This window comes from Schistocerca piceifrons, chromosome 2, assembly GCF_021461385.2.
Source record: "Schistocerca piceifrons isolate TAMUIC-IGC-003096 chromosome 2, iqSchPice1.1, whole genome shotgun sequence".
In the NCBI taxonomy this organism is placed as follows: domain Eukaryota; kingdom Metazoa; phylum Arthropoda; class Insecta; order Orthoptera; family Acrididae; genus Schistocerca; species Schistocerca piceifrons.
Window position 1 is genome coordinate 436,569,886 of NC_060139.1, and position 24,881 is coordinate 436,594,766.

The 24,881-nt window shown below is 41.3% G+C and overlaps 1 protein-coding gene across 2 annotated transcripts in view; it reads left to right on the forward strand.

The window, feature by feature from the left end:
• The window catches only part of LOC124775077 (zinc transporter ZIP10), a 314,104-nt gene that overhangs the window by 231,279 nt on the left and 57,944 nt on the right, over positions 1–24,881 (forward strand). Inside the window, exons 2-3 of one of the 2 annotated variants that reach the window (XM_047249883.1) lie at positions 3,250–3,415; positions 16,150–16,254. In XM_047249883.1, coding sequence (XP_047105839.1) covers positions 3,250–3,415; positions 16,150–16,254 — 271 coding nt within the window. The remainder of the gene's footprint in view (positions 1–3,249; positions 3,416–16,149; positions 16,255–24,881) is intronic. The other variant, XM_047249881.1, reaches the window with a different exon arrangement.

Below are 24,881 nucleotides of genomic sequence, written 5' to 3' on the forward strand. Positions count from 1 at the left end.
TTTTGCGCCCAATGTCGAAGATCAGTCACAGTGAGGTTCCTTCCTTCCTCACCGCCTCTAAATTTGGGTCTTCCATTCTGTCTCGTCAAAAGACCAAAAGACTTTAACACGGCACAGGTGACAGATGCCGGATGAGCGTCTGCCTGCCAGGATAGAGTTGGCAGAGCCAGCAAGGACGAGGCATCAGCAAACTGCCTCCGGAGAAAACTCAATTACCGCTCAGCTATTTATACGGGTGCTTCATTCCGTGTCCTCTAGGACTCGCCGGCCATTACACTAGAACCGAACCGTGGGTTTAACCTGAGAGCCTTGATATGGCTGTTAATAATGGCAAAGTCTGAAAAATAAATGGAGCCATGTTCCCTCACCATCGTCTTTCCGGCTGATGTCAGACTGGCAAAGAAACCTGCGCACGATTGTCAAAATATCTACTTTGACGGAAATCTCTGTAGACTGAAGGAGACACACATGCCATACATTCAATATGAGTACGTCTTGAAAAGCGAAATCTAGTACCCGACCCACATTAGGACCTGGACTGCCAGCTTTTCGTTGGCAGTCGCCCTACCGTTTACATTACCTGTGCATGCCTCCAGGCTGGAATCTATGTTCGAAAGGCATGGATGTTTGCTCCTATTACTTCTAGAGTTCTGCGGGGTAAGTGGAAGTAAACACCACTGGGGTACGCATTTGGTGGAGTGCTGTGGTTTTACCGACCGTGTAAAAATTCAGTGAAATGAAGTGAATGGAATGGAATCAATTGTTATGAAGAGAGTGAAATACAATGGCGTATGAAATAAATCTGCGACATCCGTTCGTAAAAGCGGAACCGGCAGACTTTCCATTGTAGCGACATATTTGTAACTTTACGGGTTCAGCACTTCTGAATGGAATTCTATCAAATCGTATCACTGCGTTTCTTTGGCATCATCCCAGTTGATGCCATTCACTTCATTCCAGTTAATTTCATTCAGCTACTACGGATGAAATACCCAGGTACAGCTACGTAAAACACAGTCGTCAACCACGCCTTATCGCCATTTCGTAGCTTACGGTGCCTTTCATCCGATACTATTGTATGTGCTGAAGACTGTTCATCTGAAGCCAGATTAAATCACTATTGTGTAGTTCTGTGTCAGTCGTTCGACATTATGTCCCTCAACAAAGCAAATGGAGCTGTTTTCGGATCATCCCAGTTATTAAAAGTACAGCAACGGGGTAAATAGTCTGGGAAACCATAAACGAATGTCTGACGGGATGTCAACGATTTTTATCTTTAGTCTTTGAAACCCATTTGCGATGTTATGTTTTCTCTTGATGCAGCTGTTGGTCAAGGGAAGAAAACTCATTGAACAGTTTGTGATATATCAGGACATTGAAAGGTCCGTCGTGTTAGTATTTTACTATGCAGTACAGGAAGAAATTTTACGTGTGTGTGTGTGTGTGTGTGTGTGTGTGTGTGTGTGTGTGTGTGTGTGTGTGTGTGTGTGTGTGTGAAATCTTACGGGAGTTAACTGCTATGTCTCTAACCTAAATTATCCTAAGGACAAACATACACACCCATGCCCGAGGGAGGACTCGAACCTCCGCCGGGACCAGCCGCACAGTCCATGACTGCAGCACCCCAGACCGCTCAGCTAATCCCGCGCGGCAAGAAATTTTACACAGTTTACAAATCGACAACGGTTTTCTCTAACATTCATCTTATTGAAGAGTCCAAGATTAGCATCTTTCTTACGGTTAAGGAACCACTCCGGCGAAGTTACAGTAAGCACAGATTTACGAAAAGTGAAATATATCGCACAAAGGCACAATATAAAAGGCGTTTTACATTTCAGAATGGCAGTGTATAGTGATGACGTTAAGTTTTACCGTGAAAATCGTCGATTATCTTGTGAAAGATGTCCCATGTTTCGCAACGTGTCCGTCACTGAGACAAGCGCAGCCATAAAATTTCTGGGTACAGTTGCATAGACTCTCTTTCTTTGTATAGTGTATAACTTTCGCCGCTCCCATTATGTTGAGTGTCTTAGTAAGCCTCGAAGAGTGTATAGTTTCTGAATTACCTGTACGAAGCACAACAAAGATTTCTTGTTAGTGACTACAGACTTCTTACTTCCTCAGGTCAACCTGTGTTAAATGATCATGAAAGCTAAGTTTCTTGAACTATTTATAGTCGTCATACGGACGGCCAGAATTTCTTCAGTACTCAAGCTATGCCTGAAACCATAGTTTACCGAGCGAAGTGGCACACTGGTCAGCACACTGGACTCGCATTCGGGAGGACGACGGTTCAAACCCGCGTCCGGCAGTCCTGATTTAGGTTCTCCGTGATTTCCCTAAATCGCTTCAGACAGATGGCGGGATAGTTTCTTTGAGAGGGCACTGCCGACTTCCTTCCCCATCAATCCCTAATCAGATGGGACCGATGACTCCGCTGTTTGGTCCCCTTCCCCAAGTCAATCAACCAACCAAACCAAAGTTACAGAACATCTCAAAACATTGAGGGTTGCGTACATTACTCATAATTCATTGCATTTAGCCAGTGAAACTGTCAAAGCATCACACACAACCACTCCGGGCCTTAAGATAAGGGGTCTCAAAAAATAAAACATGCGAGAATTGTTCTTGTGCCTCACTTATAAACGAAAAGTAGGTGGCTTTGATTTCCACAGTTTCTAGTAGTCTAACAAGAAAACGAAATAATCTTTTAAAAAAGTGTGTGAAATCTTATGGGACTTAACTGCTGAGATCATCAGTTCCTAAGCTTACACACTACTTAACCTAAATTATCCTAAGGACAAACACACACACCCATGCCCGAGGGAGGACTCGAACCTCCGCCGGGATCAGCCGCACAGTCCATGACTGCAGCACCTGAGACCGCTCGGCTAATCCCGCGCTTCAAAATAATCTTACCCACAGAACTGTGGATATTAAGCGTTTACAGAATATGTGTGGTAGTTTCTTGGGACTTTGCACCCGTAATTAATTTAAATTTTTGGGTTCCTTTGAGTACTGGCAGTTGTGATTTATTGTCAAACCGACAATAGAACGCCATCTTATAAGCTCTAATGCACTTGCAATCAATTCTGAAGACTAAATTTTGGAAACAGAAAAGTATAATGTAATTTCTAACGATAATTAATTTCCGTACAATTTTCGGCTTTGTAATGTTACGATATTGCAGCAATGTACTGTTTCCATTGAACGTAGACGTATGAGTAACGGGCTCGTTGTGGTGTACAGGGCTTCGAACACTTGCTGGAGAACCTGGGCATCGGGCGTCTGGAGTTCGACAAGTCGCACAGCGTGGCGCTGCACCGCATCAACGGCACCTTCCAGGAGGTGCACGACCAGCTGCGCCTGCACACGCACCACCACCACCGCCGGCGCAGGGGCATCCCCGACACAGGCGAGTACAGGCGATGCTGCCCCGTGCCTACTCTACGCTATTCTCATGGCGCGCGTGAAAGTGAACACAGGCGAGAAGCCGGTAGAGTTTCGTGACGTCAGGCAGTGGATTTTCAACTTTTTGTATGTCCATCCTTGTGGTTGATAGTTTGTGGGACTTCCGACATTCATTTATTGCAATAAAATGAATCGCCTGTAGACGTCGTTTTGATGTTATTTTATAATATTGCTACCAGTGTCGGTGACTCAGTGCACCATTTTTCAGGCTTGCATGCATGAACAGTAATGATAGCATCGTCAGCTTACCAACCATGCAAATACAAAGAGAGATTAAAACACAATAAAACTCAAGAACATTACTATATCAGTGGATTTACAGTAATCATTTGATAAAAGCCAACAGATGCATCCATTACCACATACCTAAAACAGAAATATATATAGTATACTAGAACAAATTTCCGCTCTATACGTTGTACCAGTCATTAATGAAATCATTAATTAAATATCACCGAGCGAGGTGGCGCAGTGGTTAGACACTGGACTCGCATTCGGGAGGACGACGGTTCAATCCCGCGTCCGGCCAGCCTGATTTAGGTTTTCCGTGATTTCCCTAAATCGCTGCAGGCAAATGCCGGGATGGTTCCTTTCAAAGGGCACGGCCGACTTCCTTCCCCGTCTTTTCCTAATCCGATGAGACCGATGACCTCGCTGTCTGGTCTCCTTCCCCAAAACAACCAACCAACCAATTAAATATCACATGATAAAAATTAGTCAGGTGACACACTAAACTGCAAAATCCTGAAGTAACCCACCAAACTAAAGAAATAAATTAAGAAAATTATAGAGGTATGAAAGAAACATCAGAAATAAGTAAACCAAATAAATACGCATCTATGTGCAAAGGACAGTATCAACAATATCTAAGTGTCGATACAGGTAAAGCTATCAAAATGCTGATGTGAAAACCTTATATGGGGATATTTATGTCCCATGCCCATTTCATTCATATGACGTAAATATGTGTATATACGGTTTTCACCTTAGCATTTTATGACTTCGACGTGATGGTGGCTGTAAGTGTTTCTTTTTAGTACGTAAGTGGAATTTCACGTTCTGCAGCATTTTCAGGTGTGTAAGACAAATTCAAACAAGTTACATTTTAGCTTGTGGAGAGGAACATGGTGAATAAGATAAAAGTACACTCCTGGAAATGGAAAAAAGAACACATTGACACCGGTGTGTCAGACCCACCATACTTGCTCCGGACACTGCGAGAGGGCTGTACAAGCAATGATCACACGCACGGCACAGCGGACACAACAGGAACCGCGGTGTTGGCCGTCGAACGGCGCTAGCTGCGCAGCATTTGTGCACCGCCGCCGTCAGTGTCAGCCAGTTTGCCGTGGCATACGGAGTTCCATCGCAGTCTTTAACACTGGTAGCATGCCGCGACAGCGTGGACGTGAACCGTATGTGCAGTTGACGGACTTTGAGCGAGGGCGTATAGTGGGCATGCGGGAGGCCGGGTGGACGTACCGCCGAATTGCTCAACACGTGGGGCGTGAGGTCTCCACAGTACATCGATGTTGTCGCCAGTGGTCGGCGGAAGGTGCACGTGCCCGTCGACCTGGGACCGGACCGCAGCGACGCACGGATGCACGCCAAGACCGTAGGTTCCTACGCAGTGCCGTAGGGGACCGCACCGCCACTTCCCAGCAAATTAGGGACACTGTTGCTCCTGGGGTATCGGCGAGGACCATTCGCAACCGTCTCCATGAAGCTGGGCTACGGTCCCGTCTTCCGCTCACGCCCCAACATCGTGCAGCCCGCCTCCAGTGGTGTCGCGACAGGCGTGAATGGAGGGACGAATGGAGACGTGTCGTCTTCAGCGATGAGAGTCGCTTCTGCCTTGGTGCCAATGATGGTCGTATGCGTGTTTGGCGCCGTGCAGGTGAGCGCCACAATCAGGACTGCATACGACCGAGGCACACAGGGCCAACACCCGGCATCACGGTGTGGGGAGCGATCTCCTACACTGGCCGTACACCACTGGTGATCGTCGAGGGGACACTGAATAGTGCACGGTACATCCAAACCGTCATCGAACCCATCGTTCTACCATTCCTAGACCGGCAAGGGAACTTGCTGTTCCAACAGGACAATGCACGTCCGCATGTATCCCGTGCCACCCATCATGCTCTAGAAGGTGTAAGTTAACTACCCTGGCCAGCAAGATCTCCGGATCTGTCCCCGATTGAGCATGTTTGGGACTGGATGAAGCGTCTTCTCACGCGGTCTGCACGTCCAGCACGAACGCTGGTCCAACTGAGGCGCCAGGTGGAAATGGCATGGCAAGCCGTTCCACAGGACTACATCCAGCATCTCTACGATCGTCTCCATGGGAGAATAGCAGCCTGCATTGCTGCGAAAGGTGGATATACACTGTACTAGTGCCGACATTGTGCATGCTCTGTTGCCTGTGTCTATGTGCCTGTGGTTCTGTCAGTGTGATCATGTGATGTATCTGACCCCAGGAATGTGTCAATAAAGTTTCCCCTTCCTGGGACAATGAATTCACGGTGTTCTTATTTCAATTTCCAGGAGTGTATTTTATTCGTAGTTTCTATTTTCTCTCTAACTGTGGTATACGAGTGTATTTCAAAATGAAATTCAGTCGGCAGTTGCACAAATTTCGCTTTACCGGTTTCAACAGATTATCTGTCGTCTTCAGAAGCTTAATAGTGGTTTAGCAGACGTTAATATCTCCATAATGCCCCATTATTGTGCTAGGTCAACAACTTGATTATGTATATAAATGTGATTCATTGACTTAAATAATCAATCTTTGTTTACAATTATCACATACAATATGTACATTTTTGACATATCATGACATTTTGCTTCGGTGCCTATGATACTGACATCTACTAAACCAATATCAACCTTCTGAAAAGGACACATTAATCTGTTGAAGCCGTTAAAGCGAAACCTTTACAACTGACTACTGAATTTTGTTTTGAAATAGCTTAGGAAACGCCATATTGGATTAAGTCGTTGTCGTTGAGGCCTGTGTTAGGTGGTTTTTAAATTACAGCTAATGTCCTATATATAAATATATTGGAAACAAAATGTTTCACTAATAACTTATTAGAACATAAATTGTCTGTATGTAAATACGAAAATGGTTCTATGTTCAGGCTCGAAAATGTCGGATGAAATTTTAATAAACCAATAAGTTTAAGGGTGTAGTCTATCACCCACTTTATTAATGTATTGACGACGTAGTTATGAAGGACAAATATGGGAGACAATTAGAAATGAAAACAGGATAGCATACCATTACCTGCTCTATTATATGCCGATGACCAGATGAGTACACAAGAAACACAAGATAATTTACAAAGATCATTATATAGATTGAGCTCAAACGAAATATACTACTTGTTAACTACATCTGCGAACAAGATAATAGCTTTCAAAGGGAAGAATCCAGTTGTATCGATAATAGCAATTAATGAGAAAATTTTAGAACAAGCATCCCATTCAGTTATCTAGGATGTGGTATTAGTTTTAGCTATCACAAGAACATTGAAAAAGAGGTTAATAAATTTCGAGGTATCCGCAGAACAATCTGAAGGACTTTGGGAAGAAAAACAAGAAAGGAAACGCAGACAAAATTCTAAAAGCCCCTACTGCTACTGGAGAGGAGTAGTGATCTCATCAGAGTGATCCTATAGTTTTAGTAAAAAATGAGAATGATAAACATTTCATTTTATGTGCAAGACTATTGCATATTTGCATCGCGCTTACTGTATGGACATCGGGACTTTAATTTTTGCAGTAAACCATTTTCTTTAGCATTGGAGTTCTTATTTATGTGTACTGCAAACATAACGACATGGGTAGCATATGCATACAGAGGCAAGTGCCCATATTAATACCGCGTATGCAGTAATTTGACGCGCGTTGATTTTTCATAAACAAACAGTATGGTGTGCGAGCCAGATAGAGCCGACAAGTGCCGCCGGAGAGTGCTGCAAATCACGATGAGCAGGACGACACACCAGCTCTTTTCCGAGCGTTCGCCGATCACAATGAAAACCACTTTTGGTATGCTTTGTGACGCAAAACACAGAGTGGGTTGAATAGGTTTATCAATAAAATGGCATTTTTAACACCACTACACATCGCGATATAGACCAAATCTAGCTACATGTTACATTAAATAATTAGGCCGATGCTGTAAATATATATTAGGCCATTCTGCTACAGTATATTGAGCGTTATGGTGGGGGAAGATCTCTACTGCATTAGGTATTTCCACATGTATGTGTGTGAATGTCAGTCTAGATTAAGAACCTGCTTTGTGTGGCCTTGGAATACAGGATAACATGTTACTGGCTTGTTTAAATGAAAATATAACCTCTGTGAATATGCCAGTAACAAATAATTTTTACCTAGAAAGACAATCATATATGGTGCAGAATATTTACTTTATGGTAGGAAGAAACAGAACAAATATAACACTCAGGGCAGTATGATTACAGATCTCATCCCAGTGGCAACCTGTAACATGATTCAATGGGCTACAGTTCAACTACCATTTTAAATAACAGTGTAATGTCAAATACCTCAGTACAAACATAGAGCATTCATTCTTACAAATGATAAAAATGTAACAGTAGTTACTCAAATGTGTTCACACGTTATGAGTAGGTTTATTGGTTCAAATGGCTCTGAGCACTATGGGACTTAACTTCTTGGTCATCTGTCCCCTAGAACTTAGAACTACTTAAACCTAACCAACCTAAGGACATCACACACATCCATGCCCGAGGCAGGATTCGAACCTGCGACCGTAGCAGTCGCGCGGTTCCGGACTGAGCGCCTTAACCGCGAGACCACCGCGACCGGCAGTAGGTTTATTTATTTACTTTTTTTTTATTTACGAGTTAGGAGCCGTAGGACCAAATTGAGGAGCAAATCTCAAAGGTCACGGAACGTGTCAACACATGGAATTACAACACAAAAGTAATAACAGATAAAAATAAAATGTTTATGAACCTGAAAAAGTCAATCCATAATTTTAAGTAAACGCAATCAACAATACAACAAGAATCAGCCTAATTTTTCAATGAACTCTTCGACAGAATAGAAGGAGTGAGCCATGGAGAAACTCTTCAGTTTCGATTTAAAAGCGCGTGGATTACTGCTAAGATTTTTGAATTCGAGTGGTAGCTTATTGAAAATGGATACAGCAGTATACTGCACACCTTTTTGCACAAGAGTTAAGGAATTCCGATCCAAATACAGGTTTGATTTCTGCCGAGTATTAACAGAGTGAAACCCGCTTATTCTTGGTAATAAGCTAATATTGTTAACAAGAAATGACAGTAAGGAATATATATATTGAGAGGCCAAATTCAAAATACCCAGACTCGTGAACAAGGGTCGACAAGAGGTTCGTGAACTTACACCACTAATTGCCCGAACCGCCCCTTTCTGAGCCAAAAATAACCTAAAAGAATGGGGAGAGTTCCCTAAATATATAATACCATACGACATAAGCAAATGAAAATAAGCAAAGTAGACTAATTTTCGTGTCGAACGATCACTCACTTAAGATACCGTTCGAATAGTAAAAACGGCAGGAGTCTTTGAACAAGATCCTGAATGTGGGCTTCCGACAACAGTGCAATATCGATCTGAACACCTAGAAATTTGAACTGTTCAGTTTCACTGATCATATGCCCATTCTGTGAAATTAAAACGTCAGGTTTTGTTAAATTGTGTGTTAGAAACTGTAAAAACTGAGTCTTACTGTGACTTAGTGTTAATTTTCTACAAGCCATGAACTTCGGTCATGAACTGCACTATTTGCACACAACATTGTTTACTACCAAGCTAGTGTAATCAGCAAACAAAAATATTTTAGAGGTAACCATAATACTAGAGGGCATATAATTTATATAAATAAGGAACAGGAGTGGCCCCAACACTGATCCCTGGGGCACACAATACTTGACCATACCCCACTCAGACCCCACATCACAGCCATTCTCAACGTTGTGAATAATGACCTTTTGCTGTCTGTTGCTAAAGTAAGAGGTGAACCAATTGTGAGCTCCCCGTATTCTGTAATTGTCCATCTTCTGGAGCAATATTTTGTCATCAGCACAATCAAACGCCTTAGTTAAATAAAAAAAATGTGCCTAGCGCTCGAAGCCTTTTGTTTAACCCATCCAGTACCTCACAGATAAAAGTGAATATAGCATTTTCAGTTGTTAAGCGACTTCTAAAGCCGAACTGTGCATTTGATAGCAAATTGTGTGATATAAAGTGATCAATTATCCTCATATACACAGCCTTTTCAATAACTTTAGCAAACATTTAGAGCATAGAAATAGGTCTAAAGCTGTCTACATTATCCCTTTCTCCATTTTCATACAGTGACTTTACTACTTAGTACTTTAATCGCTCAGGAAACTGACCATTCCTAAAGGAAAAATTACAAATATGGCTAAATACAGGGCTAACATGTGCAGCACAGTATTTTAATATTCTGCTAGGCACTCCATCATAACCATGAGAGTCCTTAGTCTACAGTGATTGAATTATTGACTCAATCTCCCCCCTGTCTGTATCAAAGAGGAGTATTTCAGATATTAATCTCGGAAAGGCATTCGCCAAGAAAGTTATATGATTCCTTGTAGAAACTAAATGTTTATTTAATTCACCAGCAATGCTCAGAAAATGATTGTTAAGTACTGTACATATATTTGATTTATCAGTAACAGAAATATTTTTTTTCTGCCAACTGACTTTATGTCATCGACCTTGGCTGCTGACCAGACATTTCCTTCTCAACTGACCATATGGTTTTAATTTTATCCTGTGAATTAGCTATTCTCTTTGCATACCACAAACTCTTTGCTTTCCTAATAACATTTTTAAGCACCTTACAATACTGTCCGTAATGGGCTACTGTAGCTTGAGTGTGACTACTTCTAACATTTTGATATAATTCCCGCTTTGTTCTATATGATATCATTATCCCACTAGTCAGCCACTCGGGCTGCCTGTTACTGCTAGTGCCCCATTTAGAACGTTCTAATGGAAGGCAAATTTCAAAGAGCATGAGAAATGTGTTAATGAAAGCATCATATTTACCATCTATGTTATCGGCACTATAAACATCCTGCCGGTCTTGTTCCTTGACAAGGTTTAAAAAACTCTATTGCTGTTGGATTAACTTTCCTACATAGTTTGTAATTACATGTGACATTTATTTGAGTAGAGAAGCTTTTTAGTGTTAAAATTTGTGCATCATGGTCAAATAACAATACGCATTAGCAGAAATCAATGCTCCCCCTGCAAAGAAAATTTCGAAGTGAATAAACCCCTGAAATATATAGCATTTCTGCTCACTGTTGCCATGTTTTAATCATTGGATGTACTACTGAATTATGTGTAAGTTAACTAAATGAAGTAGCATTCAGTATGGTAAAAGGACGTTCACACAGTACTATACAATACCATGTAACTTCCGTGTAAAATACTTGGTACCGTTTTTATTCGCCGTCGTCACATTTTCTTATACTTCAACACAGCAAAGGTACTAAGAATGACGGATTTTGGAGAAATCTCTAATGTGTTGTAGCACTGAAATTGCATATTTTAGCATTACGCATGTATAACTGCAAAGACCATGAAATATTGCCCGTCAGCTTCGTAAATACTGAAATCAACATGGTGTCTGCACGGTTTGGATCAGTCAGCCAATCGCGTCACGGAACACGACAGGTTGTGGCTATTTTGGGACTTAACGAGTAGCAATTAAATTAATAATCTTAGTTGTTACAAATATTTCACTGCCTTTCCGAATATATTACGGAGCCGAATTTGTGGTTAGGTTGGGGGGTAACAGCAGAGCTACATTTTCTTCTACGTTTCGAAAATACAGCGACAAAGTATCACAGTGCATAATCTTTCAGCGTACCAAGGTATCGTTCTCTGTTCCAAGGATCAGGAAAAGGGAAAGCACGAACATCATTCACGAATGTTTAACTACGCTGAGACTATATGAAGCCAATTGTTTGCCAGCAGGCACATTTAGATCTAAATATGCCCAGTAAAGACATTTTTACCCATTCGCAAAAATTCCTAGAAAACACCATAGCTTCTTTCATACTGATGAGACTGTCGTAAACAAATAAATCAAACTGACTATTTAATTACCAATATTTGATTCCTCCTCACTGAATACCTATTTGCTGTTAAACATTTACCACAGTGACCCATGCAGAACACAGTCCAGCACAGAAAATAAAGAATCTCCACTCACAATAATGCTGACGCATTTTCAGAGGAAGTGTTGTAATAGCCTCCCCTGGCAGTGTGTGCTCTTGCTGAGGTGGACACCCGCCTTAAAGCTTCCTGTCCTCTCGTACTTTCGGACGTTATTAACCTTGACCTCTCACTCATTCACTGTGATTTAGGTCAAGCTACTAAAGGGAATTAATGACAGGTACGTCAGTGAAGAGTTGTAGGAAGATTCAAAGAAACAGGTGTATTGAATGAAACCGTCAGATACAGAGACAAGAAGCTCACTTTATCAATTGACGTGATAGCACTAAAATGGGTGTGAAAGCGTGTTTAGACTGTTCAGTTTATCAGTCCGGCATTCACTGATCGCTCAACAGGAGAAATTCAAATATAATATCTCATCCAAAGTTAATCAGCCGGTACTTCCGCGAAACAGTACCTCAAATACTCCTCAATGGTATCCAACTACCATACCAAAAAACAGTAAAAGACCTTGGAATAATCTTGGATGAATATCTAAACTGGGAAGAACAAACAGTCACAGCTTGCCGGAAATCGCTCTCCTCCCTACACGAATCCAAAAATTCAGAAAAATATTTCCAACCTGTGTTAAACAAAAATTAGTCCAAACACTAGTCTTGCCTAATCTTTACTACTGTGATGTAGTTCAACACGGCACAAATAGTGAAAATTCGAGATGCCTCGAGCTAGTGATGAATGCTTGCGTTAGATACGTGAGCAATATACATTTGTATGATCATATCAGTCCTTCATACTCCCAGCTAGGTTGGATACACCCACATAAGGTACGCGATCTCCACACGATGTGCTTACTTCATCGATTTCTTAGTCACTGGTGCCCCCAATACTTATCTTCTCACATTAAACACCTATCATCATTCCACAAGCGCAATACCAGATCGGATACATCTAGCATCTTGGCTGTACCTTTACATAACACAAAATCTTTCTCTGTGTCATTCTCCATCTCAGCCATACAACTATGGAACGCGCTCCCCTGTGATCTGAGTCTTATCCAGAACCGCTCAACATTCAAGAGGGAACTCAAAACTTACTTATTAGGGACGGTATAGCCATCATTGTTGTGCCCCTGTAATCTCTTTCGTTCTCCTCTCCATTATAGCTTCGAATTTTACCATTCTATTTCTCTTTCTCTAACCTAGCTACCTCTTCTACATCTCTTTCACCCCATTCTATCGTCTTATGTCTCTGTTCGATGTGAATAACTCACAAGGTCCAAGAACATAACGAGAAAATTCCCAACTAGCAGTAGGACTGACATTCATAAAAGAAAAATATGTTTACTTTCATATACATAGTAATTACTACTATTATTATTATTATTATTCTTGATTGTTATAATTATTTTTGATTGTTGTAATTATCCTTGTACTACTGTTATAATCTCTACTTTTTTGACATCAATACTGTATAACACAAGGTATGTCCATAATGTTCTGTACAAACTGAAATTCGTTCAATCTGAGGATGCCGGTTAGGTGTAAGAAAGGGCCTGAAGGCCCTAATCTTGCCAGGTAAAATAAATGAATAAATAAATAAAATAACTGCTTCTTTTGCAACGGTACTGGAGGGATCACATTCAAATTGCAATGTACTGAAGTATCCTAACGACCAACTTCACCTTGCAGGTGTATCTCTGAACGGGAAAAATTTGTTTTGGTAGAAATGGCCATCGTATTAGAATAAACATGTATCGTCTCAAAAGAACCAGCATACCTATATGTCCTGTTTATGTATCATCTTTCTGTCGCTCTCGCATCAGACATGAAATTGTTATGCAAATTTTCCGAACTCTTAATTAGTCAAGTTTCATAATTTATTTTATAGTATCAGATGAACTTCATTTTCTTTGGCGGAATTAATTCTCAATAGCCAACGGTCTTTTCACGTTAGAAACACCGGTCGCAGCTTGTTGTTGTTGTTGTTCTTATTATTAATTGTAAAGTTTGATCATCGACCTTTCAGAGTGTGGCTTTACATCGTACTTACAAGGGTCGGGCAAGAATATGGAAACAACGCGAGAAAAAGATGCTAGCCAAGGCCACAGGTTGAGCAGTTGTCGTTGACCACCTGTGTAATGTCCTAAATAAGTTGCATATCTCAGTCGTGATCAGAGCAGCGCTCCATGTTGCTGTGAGGCCACTATGTTGAAGATAAGTGAAATCCAAATGGGCATACTGCTGGTGCGCGTATGGTGGGTGCTTCCTAACCAATGTAACCGAAGTGTTACTTATATCGCATGCAAGGAAAACGAAGAAAATCATCCGCTAAGTCACAACGTGGTCGAAAATATGAATCGAATAATAGTGATGGACGATCACTGAAGAGGAATGTGACGACAAATAAGATGACGACAGCTGCAAAAGTCGCTGAGGAACAGAATGTCGCACCTGCGAACCCCGTCAGCACCAAAACAACACGAACGTAGCTCCATAAATTGCAGGGGAAGCTGGAGTTTCAGAACCATTAATCGGTGATACAAATGCTTCTAATAGAAAAAGTGGTGCCCAAGGCATAACACCTGGACTGTGGAACAATGAAAGTCATTTGTTCGGATGAATATTATTTCAGTTTGTTTCCAACTTCGGGCCCATGGCGGGGATTCGGTGGTGATTTGGGCAACCATATCGTGGTAAACCGTGGGTTTTACGGTTATTCTGCAAGGTCGCATTACTGCCAATGATTTCCTGACCATTTTGACTGATCTCGTCCACCCCATGATAATATTTGTTCCCGAACTGTGACGCTATGTTCCAAGACTACAGGCCCCCTGTTCACACAGTTGGCGTCGTCCAGGATTGGTTTCGTGAGCGCGAAGATGAGTCATCACATTTCCACTGGCTAACAGAGTCACCAAATCACAATTTTACCGAGTCTTTGCAGTCTACTTCGTAAAGAAGGACGCGTGATCGCTATCCACTTTCATCATCTTTACCTGAGCATCATTTGTAGACTTAGAGAAAGCTTTTGACAGTGTTGACTGGAATACTCTCTTTCAAATTCTGAAGGTGGCAGGGGTAAAACACAGGGAGCGAAAGGCTATTTACAGTTTGCACAGAAAGCAGATGGACATGAAAGGGAAGCAGTGGTTGGGAAGGGAGCGAGACAGGGTTGTAGCCTATCCTCGATGCTATTCAATCGCTATATTGAGCAAGCAGTAGAGGAAACAAAAGAAAAATTCGGAGTAGGTATTAAAATTCATTGAGAAGAAATAAAAACTTTGAGGTTCGCCGATGATATTGTAATTCTGTCAGAGACAGCAAAGGACTTGGAAGAGCACTTAAACGGAATGGCCAGTGTCTTGAAAGGAGGGTATAAGATGAACATCAACAAAATCAAAATGAGGATAATGGAATGTAGTCAAATTAAGTCGGGCGATGCTGAGGGAATTAGATAAGGAAATGAGACACTTAAAGTAATAAATGAGTTTTACTATTTGGGAAGCAAAATAACTGATGATGGTCGAAGTAGAGAGGATATAAAATGTAGACTGGCAATGGCAAGGAAAGCGTTTCTGAAGGAAAAAAAATTGTTAACATCGAGTATAGATTTAAATGTCAGGAAGTCGTTCCTGAAAGTATTTGTATAGAGTGTAACCATGTATGAAACTGAAACATGGACGATAAATAGTTTAGACAAGAAGAGGATAGAAGCTTTCAAAATGTGGTGCTACAGAAGAATGTTGAAGATTAGGTGGGTAGATCACTTAACTAATGAGGAGGTAATGAACATAATTGGGGAGAAGAGCAATTTGTGGCACAACTTGACTAGAAGAAGGGATCGGTTGGTAGGACATGTTCTGAAGCAACAAGGGATCACCAATTTAGTATTGGAGGGCAGCATGGAGGGTAAAAATCGTAGAGGGAGACCAAGAGATGAATACACTAAGCAGATTCAGAAGGATGTAGGCTGCGGTAGGTACTGGGAGATGAAGAAGCTTGCACAGGATAGAGTAGCAAGGAGAGCTGCATCGAACTAGTCTCATGACTGAAGACAACAACAACAACAACAACCTGAGCTTGCCACTATTTTGCAGAAGGAACAGTACAAGGCTCCCTTGAAAACCATACAGGAACTGTATTTATCCATTCCGAAGCGACTGGAAGCTGTTTTGAATGCCATCGGGTTTCCTACTCCTTATTAGACGTGTTGATGGTTTTGTGGTGTTTCCATAGTTTGTGCACTCCCCTGTACGTAATTTGTAAAACAGATAAACTTTTCATATAAATTGCTGATGTTGTTTAGAAGAATTTGAATTAAATGGCTAGGACCGTGTAACTGTTTAAATGATTGAAGTTCTGGTGGCTACTGGCCACGCAGGGCTTGTACATTTTTGTAACGGCACTGTTTGACACTGTCTTCCAGACTCGCCACTCGAGTTGGATTTGGGCATACCGCCGTCTGGAGACGATGGAGAAGTCGGAGACGGTGGAGACGATGGTGAGACATCGGACGTCTCGCTTCAGCAAGGTTAGTGTCTCCACTTTTCGTCTCTAACCGTTGCTAAATGTAAAGAAGAAGCTGAAATGTCATGTCGTGAATCTATTATGTCACCTAATAATTAGAGACCAGTTTGGAAGTAACAAACATTTGACAGCGAAAGACATCGCATGCTTCTCTTCCACGAATTGGGCGTAAATACGAGGGTGAGTCAAATGAAAGCCTTAAATTTGTAATAACAAATCGAAATTTCGCGCCGTTATCCTGTAAGTTGGTAAGCTTGCTACAAACAGCGTGCAGAATGGCCTGTAGGTGGTAGCATAGTGCAGATGCACACATACCGTCGCAGTATCAGTATAAAGGTGGTCGCCCCACTTGCGACTTGCACCAGGGAAGACAGCGTTCTGTTATTCGGTTTTTGCATAGTGAAGGTGTGAAACCTATTGAAATTCATCGACGAATGAAGGTTCAGTACGGTGATGCATGTTTGTCACAGCAGCAAGTCTACGAATGGCGTAGGAATTTCGCAAATGGTGTGACTTAAGTGGAAGATGCTCCTCGTCTAGGTCAGGCACAACGAGTTGTTACTCCACAGAACATTGCAGCAGTTGAAGCCATAGTGAAGGAAAACCACCGAGTGACACTGAATGACATTGCAGCATATTTACAGATTAGTCATGGGTCAGCACACCACATTTTACATGATGTGCTTCAGTTTCACAAAGTGTCTGCAAGATGGGTGCCACGGCAGCCGACTCCTGAAATGAGAGAACGACTTGTTGATGCTTGTGAAGAACTTCTTCGGCGCTTTGAACGAGGAAGTGATGGCTTCCTTGCAAGAATCGTTACTGCGGACGAAACCTGGGTTCGCTTCCACCGACCGGAAACGAAGAGAGCGAGCAAGGAGTGGCGCCATTCCTCATCACCAAAACCAAAGAAGTTTCGAACAGGACCATCAGCAGGGAAGGTTATGCTGACTCTCTTTTGGGACGAAAAAGGCGTCATTTGGAGCATTACATGCTTAGAGGGGCCACTGTCACCAGTGCATCATACCCAGATCTCCTAAAAAATCATCTGCGGCCTGCAATCTAATCAGAGCGACGTGGATTGCTGTCAGCAGGTGTCGTTTTGCAACATGACAATGCAAGGCCCCACACTGCTCGTACAACAGTTGCAACAATCACAGACCTGCATTTTGAGTGTCTTCCTCATCCACCACACTCACCAGACCTTGCCCCAAGTGATTTCCATATGTTTGGACCACTCAAAGTCGCAATGGGAGGAAATAAGTTCCGTTCTGATGAAGAGGTACGCCACACGGTGCATGAGCGGTTTCGCGGACTACCAAAAGAATTTTTTTCTAAGGGAATTTATGCACTTTGTAAGCTCTGGAGAACTTGCATTGAGTGTATGGGAGATTATGTTGAAAAATGATCCAACTTTGTACCACTTCTGCACAATAAATAATATTTAAGGTTTTCATTTGACTCACCCTCGTACATATGTAGATAACCAGTTAGCATAACAGCTCTCTAATGGATGTGTTCGTTGCGTGAATGCCGACTTTGTCATCTGTACTTTCCTCTACAGCTTCCCTTGATGGTCGTGTGGCTACATGGCTTCCCATCAAGTAGGGAAGTAAGGACAGCTGCAGAGTCACCTATATCAGCATAACGTCCGCAAGCGCCTCTCCCCTCCCCCCTCCCCCCACCGCTTACAGAACACAATCAGTAAGGAAGATTCTGGAACATCGCGACCATAAGGATAGATGTGGAGCAAAATTCGCAAATAATAAGAATGGGAAAGGAAATCGAACATGTCGATTTTAAAGAAATTATACCTGCATTTTCCTCAAACGATAAACCTAGGCGGCTGGAAGGGGCTTGGCTCCCGATCATCGCAAACGCAAATGGAGCAGCAAATAGTCCCGCGTAACTAGGAAATAGTGCAGGTTACTTCTGTTTGCCAAATGGGTAAAAGATTGTCTGCAAAGAATTACAGGGCAGTGTCGCTGACGCCAGCCTGTTGTAGATTCCTGAAGCGCGTTCTAAGATGAAACATTATGCTTTTTTCCTGCAGACAGTAAGCTTCTCTCAAAGAATGAGCGAGGATTCGGGAAATTCCACTCGTGTGAAACGCAGTTTACTTTATTCATGAACGAGCGAATCCAGTCTTTCTAGATTTCCGAAAGGCGCTGGACACTGTGCACTTTCTCGACTACTGACCAAGATACTGCCGTATGCAGTACCTTCAGAGATACGTAGTTGATGCGATAAACTTTCACAGCAACGAAAGTAACATGAAGTGTGCCCCGAGTAAGCGCAACAGCGTCTCTAATGTTCTTGGTATATGCAAAAGATTTATCAGATAGTGTCGGCAGAACTATTAAATTGCTACCTGACGATGCTGTTATATTCAGGAAAGCATCGTCGTTGGATGATCGCAAGGAACTGCAGAAAGACTTGGAGATAATTTGTAAAACAATACTGTTGCAATGTTCGTTCTCCATTAGCACGACCATTTCACAGCCATAATCAGTAAAATTGGATGTCATTAGGAACTCAATTCACGACAATCTACTTGTCTGTAAGCAAATTTACACCTTGTTTTCTTCTGCGCAGTACATGGAAATAACTCCCTTACTGACTTCATACTTTATTATGGAATAATGTTACTGTGAATCGAACTTTACATTGTTTATATCAGAAGATATCAGTAGAGCAAATCCACAGGTGTCAAATGCCAGTTGAACACACAACCATGTCTGAAGATGAATGACTAAACGACAATCAGTAAATATTCATACCATTACTCATTTATTCGTTGGTATCTCAAGTCCATCGATATAAAAGTGGTATCCATACTTTTCGGAGAAACTGTTGTAAATTTATTAAGATCAATAACATTGTTTGTTTTTAGTTTTAGAGCAGTGACACATATGTTTACCACTGTCGCTTTAAGTGTTAAATATGGATAAATGTAAGATTATATAACAAAGAGAGAGCACCCAGTAGTTACGATTACAGGATTAGTGGCGAACATCTTGAGTTCGAAACAGAGTACACGGATTTAGGGAAACGTAATAAAAAGTGATATGCAATGGGACGATCACGGAAAATCAGTATTAAGGAACGCGAATGGAAAATTAAATCCGTTGGAAGGGTCTTGGCAAAATGCAGTCCATCAGTAAAGGAAATCGCACAATGGACGCTAGTGCAACTAATCCAAGAATACTGTTTCGGTGTTGTGAATTCAGAGACCCGCTTCTAGGATCTTAACAGGTCGTCGTAGCGCATACGAAAGCGGAACAGAAATATTTGGGGAACTCGAATAGGGGTCCTTGGAAAAATGACTACATAATTCTCGCAACACCCTGTTGGCAAATTTTAGAGCAGATTTACTTGCTGCCACCATCGGATATCTCGCGAGGGGATCATGAGGATAAGAGAGCGTAGGGCACGTTCAGAGGCACATTGTCACAAGTTAGGCGAGGGAAAAATGACTGAGTAGTGAAGGAAACAGATAATACTGATACGATGTACCCTCCAGCATGCACTTTACAGTGCCTTATGGAGCACGGATGTACATGTAAAGAGGAAGACGTAGAGTTCAATGCGCTCCTCAGTGCTTCAATTTGTTTGCTCTCTACAGCCAAAGTTCAAGCCGCCAGCTCATATAAGACTATCGGGACGCCACAGTATCTGTATAAAAATAAACAAAAGTCCCATTCGTTATGGTTATGCTGCATTTTAAACTTTTCACCGATCAACGTTGCAACTACTTTATATACAGTGGTTTGTTAGACAATGAGGTGAGCGTTTTGCCCGACAAATTGGGCACGGGTGTCGTAGAATTCCTAAACGTAACCCAACATTGCCGTTTTCTAAAAGAATTGACTCTCCGTTGAGGATTTATTACGCTGTGGGTAATGTTTATTAAGGAGCCAAATGGGAAGGAAAAGACCAATGTGGAACTGGTAGGATTTAACGCGAAATTTGCCTGCCACTCAATAGGTACCTTCATTGAACCACAAAACGCTTTTTAGTGAGATATCTCGTGTAGAAATTCTTGCTTTATCCCGTGATAGTTGCAGAAAAGAAATAATTAACCAACATTTAGTCTGCTGTTTCATTCCTCTTCGTATCAATTACTAGTCGTTTATATTAACTTCTCAATTTTAGTGGTGGTTTATCTCCGCATTGTGGATTGGATTACTTGGAGAAATACAGAAACCAACCACATTTTGTATAGCTGTATTTATGCCAAAACATGTTTCGGCTTTTGGTGTTTCTTCAATTTGCTTAATACATCTGTATCTTCATCAACACATTTGTGTCGTACATGTGCCACTCTGGAGCTGCGAAATAACAAGTTTGTCGAGTAGTCTGTCTACGTTTAATTAAAAGTTGGAGTCCTTACTTTTGTTTTGTAACGTGTGACTTCTTTTTCTGTCTTTATATACGTAGCACAAACACTTTAAGGTTAGCTGATGCACTATTGCTATGTAATCAATGATATTCGCATAAAAAGTTTACTTTTCTATATACATAGGGTAAACCAGATTACCCCACCACTAAAATTTTCTTGCTATTATGAGAAATTTTATTAATCACAATGAAAAAATGCCGAGAGAGTTTTTACATTTTTTGTAGCAATTTGATTTCAAAGGAAAAGAAAAAGCTAAGACATAAGATCTTACAATGGGTGTAATACTTAAATCCAAACTTCCTTTACGTTATTGAGAATTCTAGTTTATTCGCTGTGTATATCTTTATTAATTGTGTGGTAACTTCACTCTGAAATTCCTGCCACTTTCATCTGTGTTGAAATAGAAGTTTTGGCAGATGACCTTTCTTATTCAAGACTGTCAGTTTGTGTTACTTTGTTTGTTTAATATCTGTAGCGTCAGTTTATTTTTTGTACAAAAACTAATATTTATTTTAAATTGCTTAAATGTGTTAGCTGTATTAAATGAGAGATTGCCAAAAAATTTCCAGACTGTGCTATATCGTGATGTTACAGTCAGTGCTGTTTGGCGATGTAAGTGTTATCAGTCTTTTTTGCAATTTTTTTATAAAGAGAATTTGTTTTTTATCAGGTTCACACAAACTTTTGACATAAACAGAAAATTAAAAGAACACACAACTCCACTGGCACTGAGGCAAAAATGCCATAGCTACTATTGGTGTATTGTATTAACAAAACAAATCAGAATACATGACATGATAGAACTTTTAGCAACATTTCAGTCACATAGACACACAACCTCACCACAAACTTAACTAAAAGACAAACAGCAAATACACCGAAATTCTGAAAACTTCCTTGTAACATAAAGTATGCCATCCAGTGTAAGCTCTTATTTCGTATTATCGTCTTCTCGTTCTTTAAAACTAACTCATCTTAAAAATTAATTGTAAGAACACTCAGTACTTCGTTTCATTAGGATTTATGTAGTTTCTCACAGTGATTTCTCAGCAACTTTGTTTATCCAGTGCACCTTACCTATAGAAAAGCAGTACGTTAAGCGAACACCTTTGTTCACATACCATGTTTATTCTCGATGTTTCCATTCTTTTGACTGTTAATGATAAATCTGTGTAATTAAAACTAAAAATCTCAGAAGACTTTCAGCACGGACCATCAGTGAAGCACGTTCTCGTAATATGCCTTGTAGTTTGGGTTTTTATTGCGCTAAAATTATTTTTCACATTTGTATGACAACATAACTTCCTTCAGTTGCTCAAAGTGATGAAAAACCCTCAGTGAATTCTGAAATATGTGTAGGAAAGAAAATACAAATGCAGACAGTCAAAGGAATTACATTCGTAAAATGTATTTCTCTGTCTCAGTGTGCCACGTGAAACTAATACAGATTCGTAAAAAAAAAGAATGTTAATTAAACAGGGAGTAGACTGTGTATAGCGAAGTGTCATGCAAGCACAATTACAAATGGCGTGGGTGAACATCACGGGCGCTGTGCGATGAACATTAGAGGGGAGAGAAAGCCTGATTTGTACCGTAGAAGTTTCCGCGACGAAGAGCGCTGTGGGCGGGTTTAGCCAGGATGAGCCACTTAGGCGCGTCCGCGCGGCGGAGGAGCAGACCACGGCCGTGTCGCGGGTTGTCTTCTTGTAGGGGCCGCCACGCCGGCCGGGCCCCGTTCGGAGTATGAAATCCATTTTCGTACCAAGAATTCAGCACAAAACGATCAAATTCTTTCTCAGAATTCCTTGTCACGCTATAATGAAAGTACTGGACTGACTGTCCTATAGATAGAACTAAATATTAAGCAAACAGTAAATATCGATAATAGTAAATACTCTTTTCTCGTGATTTGTAAGCACAGGACTTGAGAGATGTGTCTAATAATACGTGCACCCTGTGCATCCCTCTGCTAAATGTCCCACATGAGGGCATCCGTCTGTAGCATGTCATTTACCATATGGAGTAATGCAAGTGAAGAAAACGGCAATACTTTAGATATTCTCTCGAACATAGTGTTCTACATCTACATGACTACTCTGCAATTCACATTTAAGTGCTTGGCAGAGGGTTCATTGAACCACAATCATACTATCTCTCTACCATTCCACTCCCCAACAGCGCGTGGGAAAAACGAACACCTAAACCTTTCTGTTCGAGCTCTGATTTCTCTTATTTTATTTTGATGATCATTCCTACCTATGTAGGTTGGGCTCAACAAAATATTTTCGCATTCGGAAGAGAAAGTTGGTGACTGAAATTTCGTAAATAGATCTCGCCGCGACGAAAAACGTCTTTGCTTTAATAACTTCCATCCCAACTCGCGTATCATATCTGCCACACTCTCTCCCCTATTACGTGATAATACAAAACGAGCTGCCCTTTTTTGCACCCTTTCGATGTCCTCGGTCAATCCCACCTGGTAAGGATCCCACACCGCGCAGCAATATTCTAACAGAGGACGAACGAGTGTAGTGTAAGCCGTCTCTTATAATAGTGGACTTGTTGCATCTTCTAAGTGTCCTGCCAATGAAACGCAAACTTTGGCTTGCCTTCCCCACAATATTATCTATGTGGTCTTTCCAACTGAAGTTGTTCGTAATTTTAACATCCAAGTACTTAGTTGAATTGACAGCCTTGAGAATTGTACTATTTATCGAATAATCGAATTCCAACGGATTTCTTTTGGAACTCATGTGGATCACCTCACACTTTTCGTTATTTAGCGTCAACTGCCACATGCCACACCATACAGCAACCTTTTCTAAATCGCTTTGCAACTGATACTGGTTTTCGGATGACCTTACTAGACGGTAAATTACAGCATCATCTGCGAACAACCTAAGAGAACTGCTCAGATTGTCACCCAGGTCATTTATGTAGATCAGGAACAGCAGAGGTTCCAGGACGCTTCCCTGCGGAACACCTGATATCACTTCAGTTTTACTTGATGATTTACCGTCTATTACGATCTGGAAGTCTCTCCGTCGGGTGCTTATGGGTCTTCAAGGATTCCTCATTTCATGTGTTCTGCAGCCGTTGAAGGCTGTGTGGTAGAAAATTTATACGGAAAACACGACGATCAACGCAGTCTCACAGATGTGTAACTCTACCGAAACCGGAGAACTTGGAAGCCGCATGTTGACACACTTCTATTTATGTGACAAAATGCTGAAAGTTGTCATCCTCTCCAGAGAAAACAATTATTATGTAAAGCTGAACGTAATTCAAACCACTCGTAGTCAGACTGGTAGAAAGTTTCAGTGGTCCCAGAGATTGCATAAAATATTCTGCATACCTTAACGATATCCTCATCTACATACACACACTAGTGTTCCATGACATTCCCCTCGGACATCAGTTTTACGTGGAGCTCCACAGCTAACACGATATAGTTTCTCAGTGGTATCGTTAGCTCGTCCGTTATTCAAACCCACATGATCCCTGTAATATGTAAGGAAACTTTTGAGTGCCAAAATAATTTGTAATGAAGGGTTGTTTAAAATAATTAATGCAATAAATCAATGGTTTATATTGTATTTAATCCTTCAGTCTCAGAATGTTAATACAAATTGTTAGTGAAAAACTGCGCTTCACAAATAAATATCACTTTACTGGATTGTTGCTATGACGTCGCTGTTTAGTAGCAGACAAATAATTTCCTTTTATTGTCATGTTACATTAATTACTACGTAGTGGCACATCTCTTCTTCTAGTATCTCCATGTACGGGATGTGTGAGAAAGTAATGAGACTGGCAACACAGCGAGCGATCTGGCAACGCTGTGTTGTTCTACCTGTGTAGACCGGGGTGTTCAACCCTTCCAGATGCTCAGCTCCGTACAGCCATCACGAGATTTTTGAGAGCGCCGCTAGTGAAGTTGTGTTTTACTTACGTGTTACGGAAATGGAACAGCGGAATTTACAGCAACATTATGCCATTAAGCTTTGTGTTAAACTTGGGGAATCCGAGCTTGTGATGTTGAAACTGGCGTATGGGAAACATTCCTTATCAAGAGCACAAGTTTTTCTCTGTCACAAAGCGTTTTTTGAACGCCATGAACATGCTGAAGATGAACCTTGCTCAGGGAGACCTTCAGCTTCAAAAACCGACGAAACGTCGAACGTATGCATACTCTTCCATACAAACAATCAACCAAGTGTTTTGTAAAG